Source organism: Gavialis gangeticus, unplaced genomic scaffold, assembly GCF_001723915.1.
Source record: "Gavialis gangeticus isolate Ggan-Ray unplaced genomic scaffold, GavGan_comp1, whole genome shotgun sequence".
Taxonomy (NCBI): Eukaryota; Metazoa; Chordata; order Crocodylia; family Gavialidae; genus Gavialis; species Gavialis gangeticus.
Window position 1 is genome coordinate 22,352,932 of NW_017729033.1, and position 16,449 is coordinate 22,369,380.

The 16,449-nt window shown below is 42.8% G+C and overlaps 1 protein-coding gene across 1 annotated transcript in view; it reads left to right on the forward strand.

Annotated features, from left to right (window-relative positions):
* HGFAC (HGF activator) overlaps positions 1 to 16,449 on the forward strand; it is a 120,752-nt gene that overhangs the window by 5,390 nt on the left and 98,913 nt on the right. The window contains exons 3-4 of the mRNA XM_019526605.1: positions 1,360 to 1,456; positions 9,390 to 9,463. Coding sequence (XP_019382150.1) covers positions 1,360 to 1,456; positions 9,390 to 9,463 — 171 coding nt within the window. The remainder of the gene's footprint in view (positions 1 to 1,359; positions 1,457 to 9,389; positions 9,464 to 16,449) is intronic.

Consider the following 16,449-nt stretch of genomic DNA (forward strand, 5'->3'; position numbering starts at 1 on the left):
GTCTGGAACCAGCTTCCAAGTGAGGTGGTGCAGGCTCCCACCCTGGGGGTTTTTAAGAGGAGGTTGGATGACCACCTTACTGGGGTCATTTGACCCCAGTGCTCTTCCTGCCATGGCAGGGGGTCGGACTAGATGATCTGCTCAGGTCCCTTCCGACCCTAGAAACTATGAAACCTGTTTGTTGTGTACAAAGATGTGGGTTACTTTAAGCTCATACTCTTTTTTCAAACTTATAATAATAGAAGATCTAGTTCAAGGTCTTTTTTTTTTTATTGCCATCCTCCTCCTTCCTCAAGCCACATCCTGAGCAGTATTTCTGTTTAGAAACTGCCTACCTACTAGGAATCCAACCATCCTTCTATGGGTAATTATAACATTCATCTGGGGCATGTAGAATTTACCCCTGCCAGACACTCCTCTCAGTCCATTTCTCTCCACTTATAAAATCACATTTATTCAAAAAGTGATGACAATCTCCTCAACATTTGCCTCACATCGACTATCTTCCCTAACCTTAACAGTCCTCTCATCCCTTGACTATTTATGTCTAGTTACGTATGTGCAAACTGACACTTGAAAGGGTATTTCTAATGTGCTGCAGAACTGAAGTATGTTATTTCAGAAGTCACCTTTATAGTATGAATATATATCATTATTATTAATTATGGTTTGCTGTTCTTGAAATTGCTATATGCGCTGAGCTGAAATGAAAAGATCTTTTGTCTGTTGCTAAGACTTTATTTTAATTCTGTAATTTCAGCTATAGTGCAATAGTCTGTAAGTGAGAGTTCAGCTCTCTCTTACTATACCGAGTTCACAACAAATAGGATGTAATGTACAGGCAACCCCTGCTTAATGCTGTTTTGCTGAGCACTGTTTCGCTATAGCACTCATTTTAAATACATACCTCATTCCACTCAGCACTCAGTGAGTTTTGCTATAGCGCTGAGTGGGCGGGTGGGGTGACAGAGGCGGCAGTGAAGAGGAATGGTGAGTGGGCACACAGCTGTGTGCATGGGGCCAGCACCAGTGCCCGGAGCCAGAGCTGGCGGGGCCTAGGGCGGGGTGGCAGGAGTGCAGGGCCTGGGCTGGTACGTGGCTGAAGTGGTCGTGGGAGCAGTGAGAAGTGGCAGTAACGAATTGTTTTTATTTACATTAAATCTTACGGGGAAATACGTTTCGCTTAGCGCGGTTGTGCTTAACACTTGTTTTTTCTGGAACCAATTAAGAGCGCTAACTGGGGGTTGCCAGTGCTATTCAAATAGCTGAAGGATTTTCCCTTTTATTTAGCATGACTGATACATAAGTAACTATATCTGCATGTCAGCATCTAATTGTATATTTACTATTGTGTTTCAGTGTTTACTGAGGATGGAAATCTATGTAAGTTTCCCTTTCGGTATGCTGGAAGGATGTACCACTCATGTCTATCAAATCTGTTTTCTCTAAAGAAATGGTAAGGCTAGAAATATTCAGGTTCCTGTTCAAATAACAGTGAATTTTTGCTATTAGAGCATTTATTTTGTATTAGTTAATCCAAGCCAATCCAATCTTAAACCTTGGGGACTTGCTCTAACATCAATGAAGTCAACAGAATGACTCCCTCTGATGTCATTGGATGTTAGATCATAGAATCATAGAGAAGTAGGGCTGAAAGAGACCTCCGGAGGTTATCTAGTACAACTCCCTGCCTGAAGCAGGATCATCCCTATCCAAACCATTCCATGCAAGTCATAATCTAAACTCTACATAAGCATTTTATCAACCCAGAAAACACACAGGCCTGACACCCTAACCTGCCATAAGTAAAGCAGGAGAATCACAGCAGCCAATGTACTGCTTCTATGATATGTTGTCAATATATGCTCAAGAGATCCTCAGTAGAAGGCCACGCCCCCTGCCACAGAGGAAAGCAAAAAATCCCACAGTTCATATCCATCAGATTATGGGGTAAAATTCCTTCCTGATTCCAGATATGGTGATCATTCTGACCCTGAGTGGAGGGGCAAGACCCTCTAGCCAGGAACCTCCAGCTTTGGCCCCAGCAGGAACATTAGCAAACCCCAGGCAAAGTCTCCAGCCTTGGCTGTAGTCAACACCCAATGTTTCTGAGGAAGGCTTAAAAATGCCCAGACACACATAGCAGAAAGAGAGGAGGTTGAGATAACTAACAAAGCCCAGAAGCATGGGAAATACCCATAGTAGAATATAGGGATAGCTACACCAAATCATTCCCAACCAGTGGCTGTTCAATCTCCTTCCTGAATACCTCCAGAGATGGAGAGTCCATACTTTCCCTAGGCAATGCCTCCAGTGGCAGACAGTCCACACCTATTTCACTGCCTCGCTGTTCTAAAAGCGAAGATATTTTTCTAGATATCTAATCTAACCTACTTTGCTGTAACTTCAAACCACTGGTTGGCATCCTCCTCTCAATAGCAAGGGTGCTTGCCTTCTCCTTTTTGGCAGCTGTTCAAATATTTGAAAACTGCTATCATGTTCCCTCTTAAGTGCCTTTTCAGCAACCTGAACATGTCTACTTCTTTCAGCTTCTCTTTGTATGACTTACTTTCCAAGCCCTTTTTCTTCTTTGTTGCCTGCCTCTGGACATTCTTTAACTTCTCCAAGTCCTTTTTAAAATGTTGAGACCAGAATTGCACATACAGTACTCCAGATCAGGTCTAGCCAGTGCCGAGCAGAGATGCAGTATTGCCTCCCATGGCACTATCAGACCATGTATAGAGAAAGTGATGAGGGTGGTATTATTTTCTCCAGGCACATGAAAGGCACAAAGTAATGCCAAGTACCCGTGTATCACAGGTCATCTTCTTTCCTTGATTCAATCATGGGAATTTCCATTCAGGTCCTTGACAGTTTCTTGTGTTCCCTTTTATTAAACCTCTGGACAGAGAAGGAACCAGAGGATAATGATCTGTAATAATTGCACTAGGCAGAATTCCTCGTAAAAAAGCAGTTGAATTTTGCATGGGTAAGAACTCAGGGTTACTGCAGGAAAGCCAGACCACTGTTTTAGATAAACATTCCTGATTCCTGTATGAATTTTAAAATTGGAGACTGCCACCAGGTTCATCTTGGACAGTGCAGTACTAAGAAGGGATGTGTTATCACTGAACTTTAGATGATGGTTTATTTTACTATATAATTTAATCTGGATTCCTTCCTTTCCGCCAAATTCTCCCCTTCCATGCATGTGGAAATTGTTATAAATGTTCATCATTATTTATGTTATAATAGCTTTGGGAAGTCCCTGTCAGAGAAGGCCCCAACTGTGTTAAGGTATGTAAATATAGGGAAGAGACAGCCTAAGTTTACTTCCAAATGTAACAGGTACAAGAAATACAACAGAGTGATTGAAATGGGAAGTACGGGGCTATTAGTGATATGACACTATGCTTTGACATGAGTGATATGTCATATCACTAGTGCATTGGCACTAATGATATGACATTAGTGATATGACCAATGTTTTGCATTCATTAGTTCATTAAATGTTTTATAAATGGCTGAGGTAAAAGTGTAGGTAGATCTGATGTGTTTAAATGTGTGTGCAGTGGAATGCTAGATTAAGTCCTTTGATTTTATCTTCGACAAGTGATTCTTTTTATGCTCTGCATCATGTTTCTTTGGCTTGTGAGCTAACGTAGGACAGGCAACATATACTAGGCAATGGGCAAGCTGAGCTTGGAAATCACTTCTGATGTCCTTCAACAGCACTGAAATACCTGATGGAGAAAGTGCCAATGAAAGTGTCAAGATTCTTCAGAAATATCCTAATAGAATGATTGGAATAAGACTGATTTCTTGCTGAAATCCCACATCCAAATGAGCAGAAGCCATTGGAAACTGACCTTCAGATACATTTGATTTAATTTCATGCTCAGGAGGATTTCTAATTATAGATGTAATTCTCTGTGGGTGCATCTACACATGAACATTTACTGTGCAGTAACAGAAAATTGCTCTGCAGTATGGGTGGTGTCTACAGGTCAGTAAATATGTTGCAGTAAAAATGGCAACTTACACAGTAAATTGGTGACTTACACAGATTTGTAACTGACTTACACAACTTAGCAACTGCGCAGCGACATACTAGTAGACGCCTTACTGTGCAGTAGTGCTGGGTGTGGGGACTGACTTGGGACTAACTTGAGTCCCAAGTCAGTCCACATACAGTGTTACTGTGCTTTAATGCCTGCACATGTAGATACTGGCCTAAACTCGCTAAATTTAATATAAGTGCATCTGTAGATGCTCCCAGTGTGTCGTTAGCATAGACTTGAGACAATTTTCAGTTGTGCTGTCTATTTTAAAGAAAAATTTACAGGTTGGGCGATAAGACAGGAAGAAGGAAAGGTAGGTTTTGAACTTTACAGATTAACCAAAGTATCTTCATAGGGGGATAGCTGAAGCTGCCTCATTTTGATAAGGTGCATCTGTTTCACTGCAGGCTCTGACCTTTTGGTCAACATTTACTCTCCTCCTCGGCTAAAACACCTGGAACTTACTTTCAGATATCCTGGTGCCAGAAAATTAGCGCTGCAAAATGAACGAGAGCTGCTTTGTGTATTCTTTAGGAATAGTTGCTAAACAGCACAGGATGAGTGTAGAATAAATCAAGCTCATGGTTTATCAAGCAGGTGTGGTCTCTACCTTACTGCATGGAACTGAGACATTGACAATGTACAGGAGACACCTCAAATTGCTGGAGAAGTACTTAGTACTTAGGGTCGGAAAGGACCTAAACAGATCATCAGGTCTGACCCCCCAAAGTATCATCAATGCTGCTTGCAGAAGATACTTTGAATCCAGTGGCAAGACAGACACAACAACATTAGCGTCCTCTTGCAAGCAAACACCATGAACATTGAGGCGATGATCATCCAACATCCAGCCACATGAATGCCGCATGCCCCTAGCAGCTGGGGAGGGGAGCATAGTAAGGGGCGGTGACCGCCTGCAGGCACCACTGGCAGTGTTGGTGGTGCCTTTTTATAGGGGGTGCATGTGCAACTGCGTGAACCCCTTACACATCATTAGTGGCCAGCCACATCATCTGGATGTCTGACTCCAGACTCCCAAAGCAAGTTTTATTCTCCAGGCTCAGTCAAGGCATACCCTCCAGAGGCAGGCAGAGCAAGCACTTCAAGGATGTCCTCAAGGCCAACTTGAAAAATGTAACATTTCAAATCAACTCATGGGAGACTATCACTCTGGACTGCCCCAAATGAAGAAAGAGTCTGGTGCAAGGATCTTAGTACTTTTAAACTTTACGATGAAAACAGGAGGTGGAAAATTGGAAGTGGCAGAAACAGCATGTCACAGACTGAATCAAGACATTTGAGATACCCATCCCACACAGAAACATGTGCTTGAGCTGTAGCAGTCTGTTGATCCCAGAGAGCCTTTGTCAGGCATCTTTGGACCCACAGATGTGACAGTGATGGAAGACAATCATCCTTGACTGTGATTGCCAATGGGTGTAGAATAACAAATTCCAAGGGATTCTGTTGGCCGCTGGGGAGGGGGACAGGAGGAGGACTCTGGTCCTTTTGGCAGTAGCATCTTTTTCCAGGGCCTGTCATGGGAGGTGTTGGTGGCTGGTCCTTGTACAACAGCTCAAGCTCAACCTCAGTTCTTCTATTTCACTTGACAAAGTAAAAGAGGTGAGTTAGGAACATTCTGTTCTTTTAAAGCATTTGAGATACTTTGCCTGTCCCCAGAGCTTTCCTATTCTAATAGCTGGCAGGAAAGATGAGCGGTGCTACCAGAATTGAGGAACCTGGATTGCTTCAGCCTCCACAAGAAAAGACGGAGAGGTGATCTTGTCACTGCCTACAAATTCATTAGGGGGGCACAGCAAGGAATCGGAGATGCTCTCTTTACTAGGGCATCCCTTGGAGTAACTAGGAGCAACGGCCACAAACTGACAGAGAACAGATTAAGGTTAGACATCAGGAAGAACTTCTTCACAGTAAGGGTTGCCAGAATCTGGAATGGGCTTCCAAGGGAGGTGGTGCTCTCCCCTACCCTGGGGGTCTTTAAGGTGAGGCTAGCCATGCACCTGGCTGGGTTCATCTAACCCCAGTGCTCTTTCCTGCCCAGGGCAGGGGGTTGGACTCAATGATCTACTGAGGTCCCTTTTGACCCAAACATCTATAAATCTATTAATACAAATAATAAAACAGGCATCAATGGGAGCTGTTCTGGCCTCACAGCCCAAGGTCCCACACTTATAGTAAAATTCAAAGCAGAACTAAAAACATTTTCTTAAAAAGTATCTGATCCAAAACTCACTGAAATAAGATTCCAAAATTGGACTTTAGATTGGGTCTTAAAATTACATTAATGAGAGTTTCTTCGTGGTTTGTAAGTGTAGCTGGATGACGCTCTTTCTTAAAGTTTATGATTGTTCCACAGCTATAACATGAGGCTTAAATTGAGCATTAAGTTTGAAGTCACCAATAGTGTAGTGCTGATAGCATTGTTTCAGATGTCTCAGACTGATGTGTGTCATTAATGAGAGGGAAAGATGAGTCCACAGCTTCTCAACTGGAAGATTCCTGGCTTAATAAAGCAACACCGCACTTAAAAAAGCAACATTACGCTGACCAGCTTGTAATGTTGTGTAATGGAAAAGGCTCTGAACAGCTAGCTAAAGACGACAGAGCTACATGAATGTTTTGCACAAGGACTTTAAATAACCAAATTTTATAGGATCATTGGAATAAAACCACAAATGTAAAAATCTTTCAAATCTGTCCTGCAGCAGATAGATGCTAAACACCTTTAATATTAACCCTCCCTCTTTAAATACTGTATACCACTAGAATTATTGGGCTTGTTATTGCTCCCTTGGCTGGCTTCTCTTTCTTACTGTATCATGTCAATTAGAAAGAGGCAGTTAGCCATGTTTCATATTCAGGGCCTTTAAGTACCAACCCTCACACTATCTGTCAGGACTCCTTTTTGGTCCTTAAAGACTTTGCAAGTGGGCACAAACAACAGGCTGTGTTATATATAGACTCAATAGAGTGAGCTTTATAATCAAGTCTGCTGCCATCACCAGTGTTTCTCTGACAGAAGTGTCATGCCCATTACACTAGGCAGTGTACATACAATCAGAAAAAAGGCCCCGCTGTCAGGTTACAAGCTAGGTTAAAGGTCAGAGACAAGATGTGAATACAGACAGACAAGTGGAGTAGCTGTTCTGCTAATCTCAGTAGAATTAAGGGCAAAGGTGTGAACACGACCTTCTCATAAACAAATTGGAGAAACGTGGGCTGGACAAGACGGCTATAAGGTAGGCAGACAACTGGCTAGACAGCCACAAGCAAAGGTTAATTATAAATGGATCCATGTCAGGAGGTTCCCAGGGTCCTCCTGAGGCCCCTTCCGACCCTAATTCTATGACTCCTGGGCCCAGTGCTGTTTGTGTTCAGCTTGTGGAAAAGGCATTTAAGAGCAGACATGATAGCAGTCTTCAAATACCTGAAGAGCTGGTATAAAGAAAAGGGAGAACACATTGTTTCTCTTGCTGCAAGAGCAGAAAGTGAACCAATGGTTTGAAGCTGCAGAAAAGTAGATTCAGGTTAGGTATCAGGAAAAACATCATTGTTTGACCAATGAGGCAATGGAATAGCCTGCCCAGGGAAGCTGTGGAATATCCATCATTGAAGGTGCTCAAAAAGAGGTTGGACAAGCTCTGGTTAGGGGTAATCTAGGAGTAGCTATGCCTATCTTCTATTACCATGCGGGCTGGAAGGGATTTTTTGCCCTCCTGTTGCTATATGAGTCAACACTTGGAAGACTCTCAGGTGCTTGGGGTGAGGTCTTGCTCAGGCACTAAGGGTTAGACCAACTGCCAGACTTATAGTCAGCAATTTTTTTCCTTTAATCAGAACGGAGGGGACCATGAACTTTATTGCCTTTCTCTCTGGTGTAAGATGTGGTTCTCTTCCTGTGACTAGGGATCTACCCAAGTATCAGCAATCCCACCCTTCACTGCTGATTGGCCAAGGAGCCCCACTGGCTCCATCCTTCATTGCTGATTGGCTGAGAGGATTGTCCATTGTGCAGTCCCGCTGCTCACCAATGATTGGCTGAAAGGGGTGGGGCCACACAATGGGCAGCCCTCTCAACCAATCAGCAGTGAGAAGCGGTGGGGGAGGGTTGGCTACCATCTTGGCTACTCTCCTTTACCCCTCTCCCCACCTCTGGTGGGTTGCAAGCCTGGATGGCAGTGGCCTGAATGACCACTGGCTCCCATTGGAAAGCCAGCATCTTATTTTTAGTAAGTTTTTTTTTTTGACTTCATGGATTTCACAGCCAATACCCAATTTTGCAGTTTCTGTGAAATTGCAAAGTAAGTACGTCCCTACCTATGATCATTGAATGCTAGATTAATCTAACAAATGCTATGTCATTAATGGTCTTCCTTGATCTTTATCTATAGCACATTGTAGTTTAAAAAAATATTTCATAAGCTACTTTGTGGCTGTAGTATGGGAAGAGTGAATGATCTTGTGGATACTTCTGGACAATTTTTGCCCATTAATGCAGAAGACAGGATTTGAAGACCTACAAGTTTTCTTCTAGCCTTATGTTTCTTTTGGGCAAATCTTGGTTTCTTATGTAGTCCTTCTGACTTCATCAGGATTTTTGTGCTGAGTTCCAGTGAACAGGACTATCATGATGCAAGGGCTTGAGGTTAACTGGAAATCACCCTGGTGCAGTTTATTTCCTCATTTATAGTTATTTTTTTCAGGCAAACTAAAAAGTAGAAATACTATTAAGGAACAGGAAATAAGACACATTTGCCACAGAAATCAAGGGAAAGTCCCTTTGTTAGACATCTTTTCTGGTCTCCCAGTTTATTAAAGGTGACCCACCAAAAGCAAAAATGTGTTAGGTTCCGATTTGTTTATGAGGAATAAAGGGAAACCTACTTTTCCCCTAGACTTTTAGTTATGTCCTTTTTTACCTCAGAAATATCAGGAAAATCAAATCAGGGTTTTGCTGGAGGAATTGTTTGGATCTCAATTCAGATCCACATCTCTTTCTCAATTTATCTTTAACTGAAAAGAGGTGGGGCATTGCAATTTTAACATAGTCATCTTTTTCTGTAGTATTTTTTTTTACAAATAGTTGTTAATAATAATAGTAATAATAAATAATAATAGATAATAGATCACAAACATGGACTATTTTTAAAAATCCATTCTGCCGATTACCCCGTTGTTGTTCTTGCTACAGCTGCAATTAAAATAAATAGAGAAGTATGTGTTATTAGTTCATGCTGATCAGGTTTGAAGGACATTCTTGATTCAACTGATCCCACATGTTGTTTAAAGCACTTTCAATTCTTTCAGGTGTTCAACTACACACAACTATGATCGTGACAGGACCTGGGGCTATTGTGCCTCTGCAGCTAGAAAGCAAATAGGTAAGGCAAGTAATTAAGGACTTTAACAACAGGCCTCTAGAAAAATGTGGTTGCCTGATAAGCATTTGCTTATTCAGTATGTACACACATTCATTGATGTGCAGTATTATGGGGCATTAAGTTTATTACCTGTAGGAACAGATACTAACTTAATGTGCCATAATTGGTGCTACTACACTTTGTGCAGATGAATGATTTTTTTGTGCTGTTAATGTGCATTATGACTAAGTCTACTGCACATTAGCATGGTTTTTACCAGCTGCACTGATGCGCAGCAGAATTAGTTTTCTGTGCATTAAACATTTTGTGCGGACACGCCCACTGTTATTAGATTATGGTGATTTATTATCTGTATGGGAGATGTGGAAGTTGCTTTGCAGACAAGCAAACAGCCAAGTGCCCTATTCTGAGGATCTTGTACTTGAGCTTGGACATGGTATGGGAAAGGATGTGGATTACACAGAATAAGGTCTTTTGGTCATTTAGTTTGCAATGAGAATACAATGGGGTTAATCCTTTACCAGTCTATACTGGTGTAACTCCATGAAGGCCACCTATGCCAGTTTACAGCAGCTGATAAATAAGATATAATATGTATATATTATATATAAATATAACCATATGTAATAAGACATTAAGATGTTAAATAATGCTATACTGTTACACTTAAGACTTTTTAAATGTATAAATCACTGTTAAAAAGCAAAGCTTGCCATTTGCCCATCACTCTAGCACTGGGAAAAGGTGTACTTGGTATACGTCAGAGGGAATTGAAGCAGGACAATGGAAATGTAAATCTGTATTATCCTGGGACAAAATGCTTTTTCCCAAGACAAGAGCGATATCTGTTTAATAGCCAAAGTGACTTCAGGAGTGGTGCTCTTGTGTGCACACAAGAAACAGTCTTGACAAGTTAAAGCCATGAGTTTAATGATTCTCAATTGAAAGCCCTGCCATAAGAGCACCAGAGGTGTTTATTAGCATTGCATGCTGAGCTTGCTTCATGCTATTTTGTGTCATTTGATGATTTATGGGTTTAAACAATATTCTAAATGTATAGCAGGGGGCAAATTAAACCATATCAAACAAATCTTTCAGTGTTGCCTGACTGTATTTTTTCCATACAGACAATTGACACAACGCAACTACTTTGCCATTTGGAGGAAGGAACAATATCTTGTGTTTTTAGCGGAATACATTTATTTCATGTGATGTGCCAAGGACTGGCTTCTGCAAAAGAAGTGTCTGTTTTTGGGGTCCCTAGTTCTGATACTAATATGACCTTCAGCACTGAAGACATGAGCACCTCACAATCTTTAATGTACTTATCCTTAAAACAACTGGGAGACATCCACATTTTATAGATCAGAAGCCAAGCCTATTTGTTGAAGGTCACCAAGGACCTCTCTAGTAAAGCAGGGACTTGAACCCAGGGCTCCCAAGCTCTTTTCATAGATTTCATAGACATTAGGGCTGGAAGAAACCTCATAAGATCATTGTGTCCAACCCCCTGCCCCAGGGGCAGGAAGACAGCTGGGGTCAAATAGTCCCAGCAAGATAGACATCCAAGTGTTTCTTAAAAGTGTCCAGAGTAGGTGCTTGCACCACTTCTGGGGGAAGTCTATTCCAGGCTCTGGGGACTTGGATGGTAAAGAAGTTTTTTCTTATGTCCAGCCTAAAACAGTTTTCCCGAAGTTTTTGACTGTTAGATCTTGTCTTCCCGTGGAATGCCCTGGTGAACAGATGTTCTTCCAGTTCCTGATGCACACCCCTTATGTACTTATAGGCCCTTTTGTTTGAACTGTTCTTCTCCTTACTGAACTGCAAGCTGGTCCAGCTTCCCTCCATCACAGCTGGGCAGGATTATAAAGCAGGCTTTGGCTTGCCTCTGCTTTTCCAGATTTTCTTCAAACAGTTATGCTTTTTAAAGGCACAGAAATATTTTCCTCATCATCTTAGACATGCAGATCTTCCACTGTTAGCTGTCCTTCCTCTATACCTCACAGAAACAGTAGACCTTCACAGTAGAATTTCTTATGAAGAACTCATTTGAGAAGAAAAAGGTATTGCATTTTTGACAGCTTCAAAGACAAGGAAATAGAAGTATTTATTGAACAGGTAGCTAGAAACAGTGAAAGAGGTAGTTAACTGAATAGCATCAAGGTTTCCACACAGATTTTATATAATGTTGAGCCATGATACTGTACCACACTTGTTATTGTTTGTATACAATAGGAGATAAAGATCCATGGCGAGCTCTCCCTTTAGACAAAAGTTGCTTTGGACCCAGTTGGTTGTTTAGTCTCACAGGACCTGGTCTTGTAGTGGCCAGCGCACAAGGAGTGACAGAGGCAGCCTGAAGCCAAGAGGACCGGAGCCTGAGCCCGGAAGGGGTGAGACAGAGACTGAAAAATCCAGGCCAGAGACAGTGGGCCTAGGCTACCAGTCCACAGCCAGAGTAACCTGTGGGCTAAGGCTAAGAAGGCCAAAGCCTATTCAGGAAGGTAAAATGGTGACAGAGTGACATCTGTGAGACATGGGCATTTCTATGGGGGACAGAAGCGGGACGTGATTGAGAGCCCTAAGGCTTAAATAAGGGCCATTTGGGCCACATGTACAGTGAGCTGGTGGTCACCACCAGCCAGGCACCAGGAGGTCTGCTGGGGCAGAGAGAGATACTTGCAGAGAACTGAGTATATTTGAGTTAGTGAGCTGAGGACCCAGAGACCCTAAGAGGTTGGCTAGATTGGTAGATGACAGTGAGAGCACTCTTGGACTCAGGGGCAGCCTCCCAATCAATATCATAGGAACATCAAGGCATGGCAGGAAAAAATGAACAGGGGAGGTTATATAGAGGACTGGGAGTAAAGGCAGAATTAGGGTGTCCCTAGGGGTTGCCATGGCTGCCCTAGGGTCTCTTCTGCCACATGGGCATCAGTTGTTACTATTTCAGTTCCTGCTCCAAAGACTGTTTACACAATTTACATAAACTAGTCATTGGATAACATACATTAACAATCACTGGAGCAGGGAGTGGGGCCAGGACTCTCTCTGGCACCACTGCATGTCCTAATCACTCAGTTATAGCCATGCTCCCTCTTCCTCCATCTCTCTGGCCCAGTGAATCTTGAATTCTTTTATTTCCAATGGTCCATCTCTGACGTGGGCTGGTGGTTCTGTCAGTCCCTTGCGAGCCAGAAGAGGTGGGAGGGTATGAACACTCTCAGACAAGGGAGGGTATTGAATCCTGACTCTCCTAGGTCCTGGGTGAGTGCCTTAATCACTGAACTGTTATAAAAGGTGAGCTCACTCACACTTCCTCATTCAGCAGGTCTTTAAAAGAAGAGAGCAGGACTTGATCTAAGGTGGTGTAGGGAGTGGGGGGGGGGGTAGAGAAAGGTGCAGTAGTGAAGTTGCACCCCCTTTGATCCCTGCATTATTCAAACTTTAAAGCCAGCTGCCTGAGAGGGGCAGCAGCATTTCTATTTAGGCAGCACATCAGTTTATTGTCATACAGCAGAGGAAATACCATGACCACGAAGGTGGCAGGGGGTAGTACCCTGACCAAGTAGGTGCCTTACCAATGGCTTTGTGTAGTGGAGGGTGCACCTTTGTCTGTTTGTAGACAGGACTCCCTACAAGAGCCTCATAGTTAGCTTCCCACTGGCCAGCTTCCAGTGGGGGGATCTCGGCTACACGCCAACTTTATGGAAACAGGAGACTCCTCCCTAGCTTGCTCCTGCAGCCGTATGGTTGAAGGCAAGCAAAACCTGGGGGCATCTGAACCCCAAGCCTCTGGGCTTGGATGTGCACATAGGATGCCTGCCAAAGAATTTGAAAATATCTGAAGCTCCAGACTGGGATAGAGGATACTTGCTGGTAGCAGGGCCACATATGGTCCTGAATGATTCAAATGGATTTGGGCCTGATCTGGCTAATTTGACCCAGGACATAAAAATTTTTCCTTAAAAACAAATCGTCTACCTGACTTGCTACACTCTCTCCACTCTAAGTGTTAACAACCCTCTCTCCTTTTTAATGGTCTTCATGTTCCACTATTGAAAATATCCTTTCTCCTGCAGTTTTGCTTTCTATTAGCCATTCTTGGTAACATTGCTCATGTATTTCACAGCTCTGCAGACTTTTTTTTAGCTTTAGCTAAAACCTTAACTGAGGGGTGTTAGTATTAACTCAGGTGTAAAAAGGGCTGATACCAAAGTGTTGGAGGCACGATCAAGACACTCAAATGATCAAGAATACTAGATTTTGTTTTACCGATTTAAATGAGAGGTGCATTTAACCGTAATGACTAAAGGACTAATAACACAATATCTTTTGACTTTTTTTTGCCTAGTTGGTTGTATTTTTTAAAACTTAATATATAAGCTAGGAAACAAGTGCACTTTCCAACAGATATATTGATTTTTGCTTTGATCTGAAACTGAATAATATGGCTCGATGACACTAGCATATTAGTAAAGCTTCTGGTTTCTCATTAACCGGAGAAAAACATGTCATGCAATATGTGATGATGCACCATACCACCTACGCCTCACTTTTGAAAATCCTGAATTTTCCCATGGAAGAGAGAACCTCGATCAGTCTTAAATAACACTGGCCTTTAGCATCAGGAGAGAGCTCTGGGCCATGACACCTTAGGGGAGGTAGGTACCTTGTAACAGCAGTGAAGGCTTAAGGCACAGTCTTGTCCCCAGTGTTTGTTGGTTAACTCTTGGCAGCTCCACACTAAATGTGGATTTTTGTGATTCCTAAGGGAGCTCAGGGGCTGAAGTCAGGGCTTGTTCATTCCCCATCCGCAGTGGGTCGCAGGGAGCTCTGGGCTGAGCATACTGTGCCCACATGAGCTTGCTGATGTAATCCACAGCCACATGTTTACCAGTGGGGATGCTCCAAGCTTGTCCTCAATAACCACTCTTGCAGGGCCTTTGGAAACTAGAAAGCAGCTGTACTAGTGGCTTGCTGGCTCTGAAGTGCATTGGTGTACTTGTCATTTGGGACATACTGCTGCTGTGGTAGTGTGACCATATGAACGAATGGGAAACCTGGGACACTGTCCCCCCCACCCCTCCCAAGTCAACTGTGCTGCTGCAGGCAGAGGCAGGGGTGGGTGGTGTGGTACCTTAGGCAGGTGGGTAGTTGTAGTGCCTGCCTGGCATACTGTGCTGCTCTGCCTCCCTGCCAGACTGTACCATGCACCCTTGTGTTTCCAGGACGCTCATTTTAATTCTCACCAACTGGCAGAGACTGGCCTCTGAAATCCAGGATTGTCTCAGCTAAACTGGGATGGATGGTACCCTAGGTATAAACAATCCTCTGTGTGCTGGATTCCACTATGGGGTCCACATACCTTCAAGTTAGGTATTCCAGTGCTCAGCACTGTAGTGCTGGTATCCTTGTTTGGATCAGAACTGAAGTGCTCATGGAGAAAAAAATGCTTTTCTTCCTCTCCTGTATTATTTTGTGACATAACCTGCCTTGTTTACACTACAGAATTCAAGCCAGACACTGTCATATTCTTAGATGTTCTCTCCCTGTTTGAATTTATGGACCTTTGAAACAGGTTACATGGTTTGTTTGTAGGTTCAGCTGTCTGCTAGCAAACAGCCCTCCACCCTGTCAGGGATTTTACCGCCCAAACAGCTTGCAGTGCAGCAACATGCTAGAAAAAAACAAAACTCTGGTTGAATCACAGACTGAGTCTGAAATTAAGTGGAGGGCAACAGGGCACCTGGGATTTAACAGCTTTAAATTAGTTCCCAAACTGGCTTTGAAATGGGTTCATGATGGATTGGAGGCAAATACTTGTGACTTTAAACAAAATGGATAATAACATACATTTATTTGTCATGCATTTGTGAGACAGACATAAAAAGTTCATACTTAAAGGAGCCAAGCTATGACAGTTTCATATGCTGCTTATTTATTATCAAGTATTTTTATTGCTCCCTGGTTTTAAAATGTTGGAAGTGACACACAATAATAGCTGCAAACCCTTCAAAAAGCTTCTTACTGTCAGGGTGAAGCCTAGCTGATAATTCACTTTTAAAGAGGATTCCCTTTCTTACATGTTGGAAGGAGACTTCTAAGGCTTCTGTTAAACTTCTCTCCTTTCAAGAATCCAGTGTCAGCTGCTGTGTGCTGGGAGGCAGATGCAGGATAATCAAAGAATTTATATTTTCCTTCCCCAAAACTCTGCTTTGCTTTGATTTGTGGTACGGGGCCATTTATGATTCTTAATAATCCTGAAAATTCTCACTCTTGGTCTTAGGTGTAAATTGAATTGAGAAGGAGGTTCTTGCTTCCTTTCTTTCTCCTTGCATTTACTTACTCTTTTATTTGTGCTCCATTTCCTCGACTTTCTCTCTTTACATCTTCTTGACCCTTACCCCTTTCCTATTTTCCTCTCTGCCCCTTTACGTTTTTTCTGTTCTCTCCATCTTTTCTGGCCAGGATCCTGCAGTGATTTCTCTCTCTGGATTCTTACATCTTACTGCTCCTTCCTCATTTTCCTTTTTTCCTAAGTTCCTTGTTTGTCTCCCTTCCTTGCCTCCCCATTTGACCCTGTCTTCACACTGACATCACGTTTCCTGTCTTCCTTGTGTACTGTGTCTGCCTCTTACTTCCTAGGCTTAGATTTCATAGACATTAGGGCTGGAAGGGACCTCACAAGATCATTGAGTTCAGCCCCCCACCCAAAGGGCAGGAAATCAGCTGGGGTCATAGGATCCCAGCAAGTTAAGCATCCAATTTGCTCTTGAAGGTGTTCAATGTAGGTGCTTGAACCACTTCCGATGGCCCCAAGGTGTTCCAGACCTTGGGGGCTCGGACAGTAAAGAAATTCTTCTTTATGTCCAGCCTGAAATGGTCTTGTAGTAGTTTATGACTGTTCGACCTAGTCATCCCTTGGGGCGCTCTGGTGAACAAACATTCCCCCAGATCCTGGTGGTCACCCCTGATAAACTTAT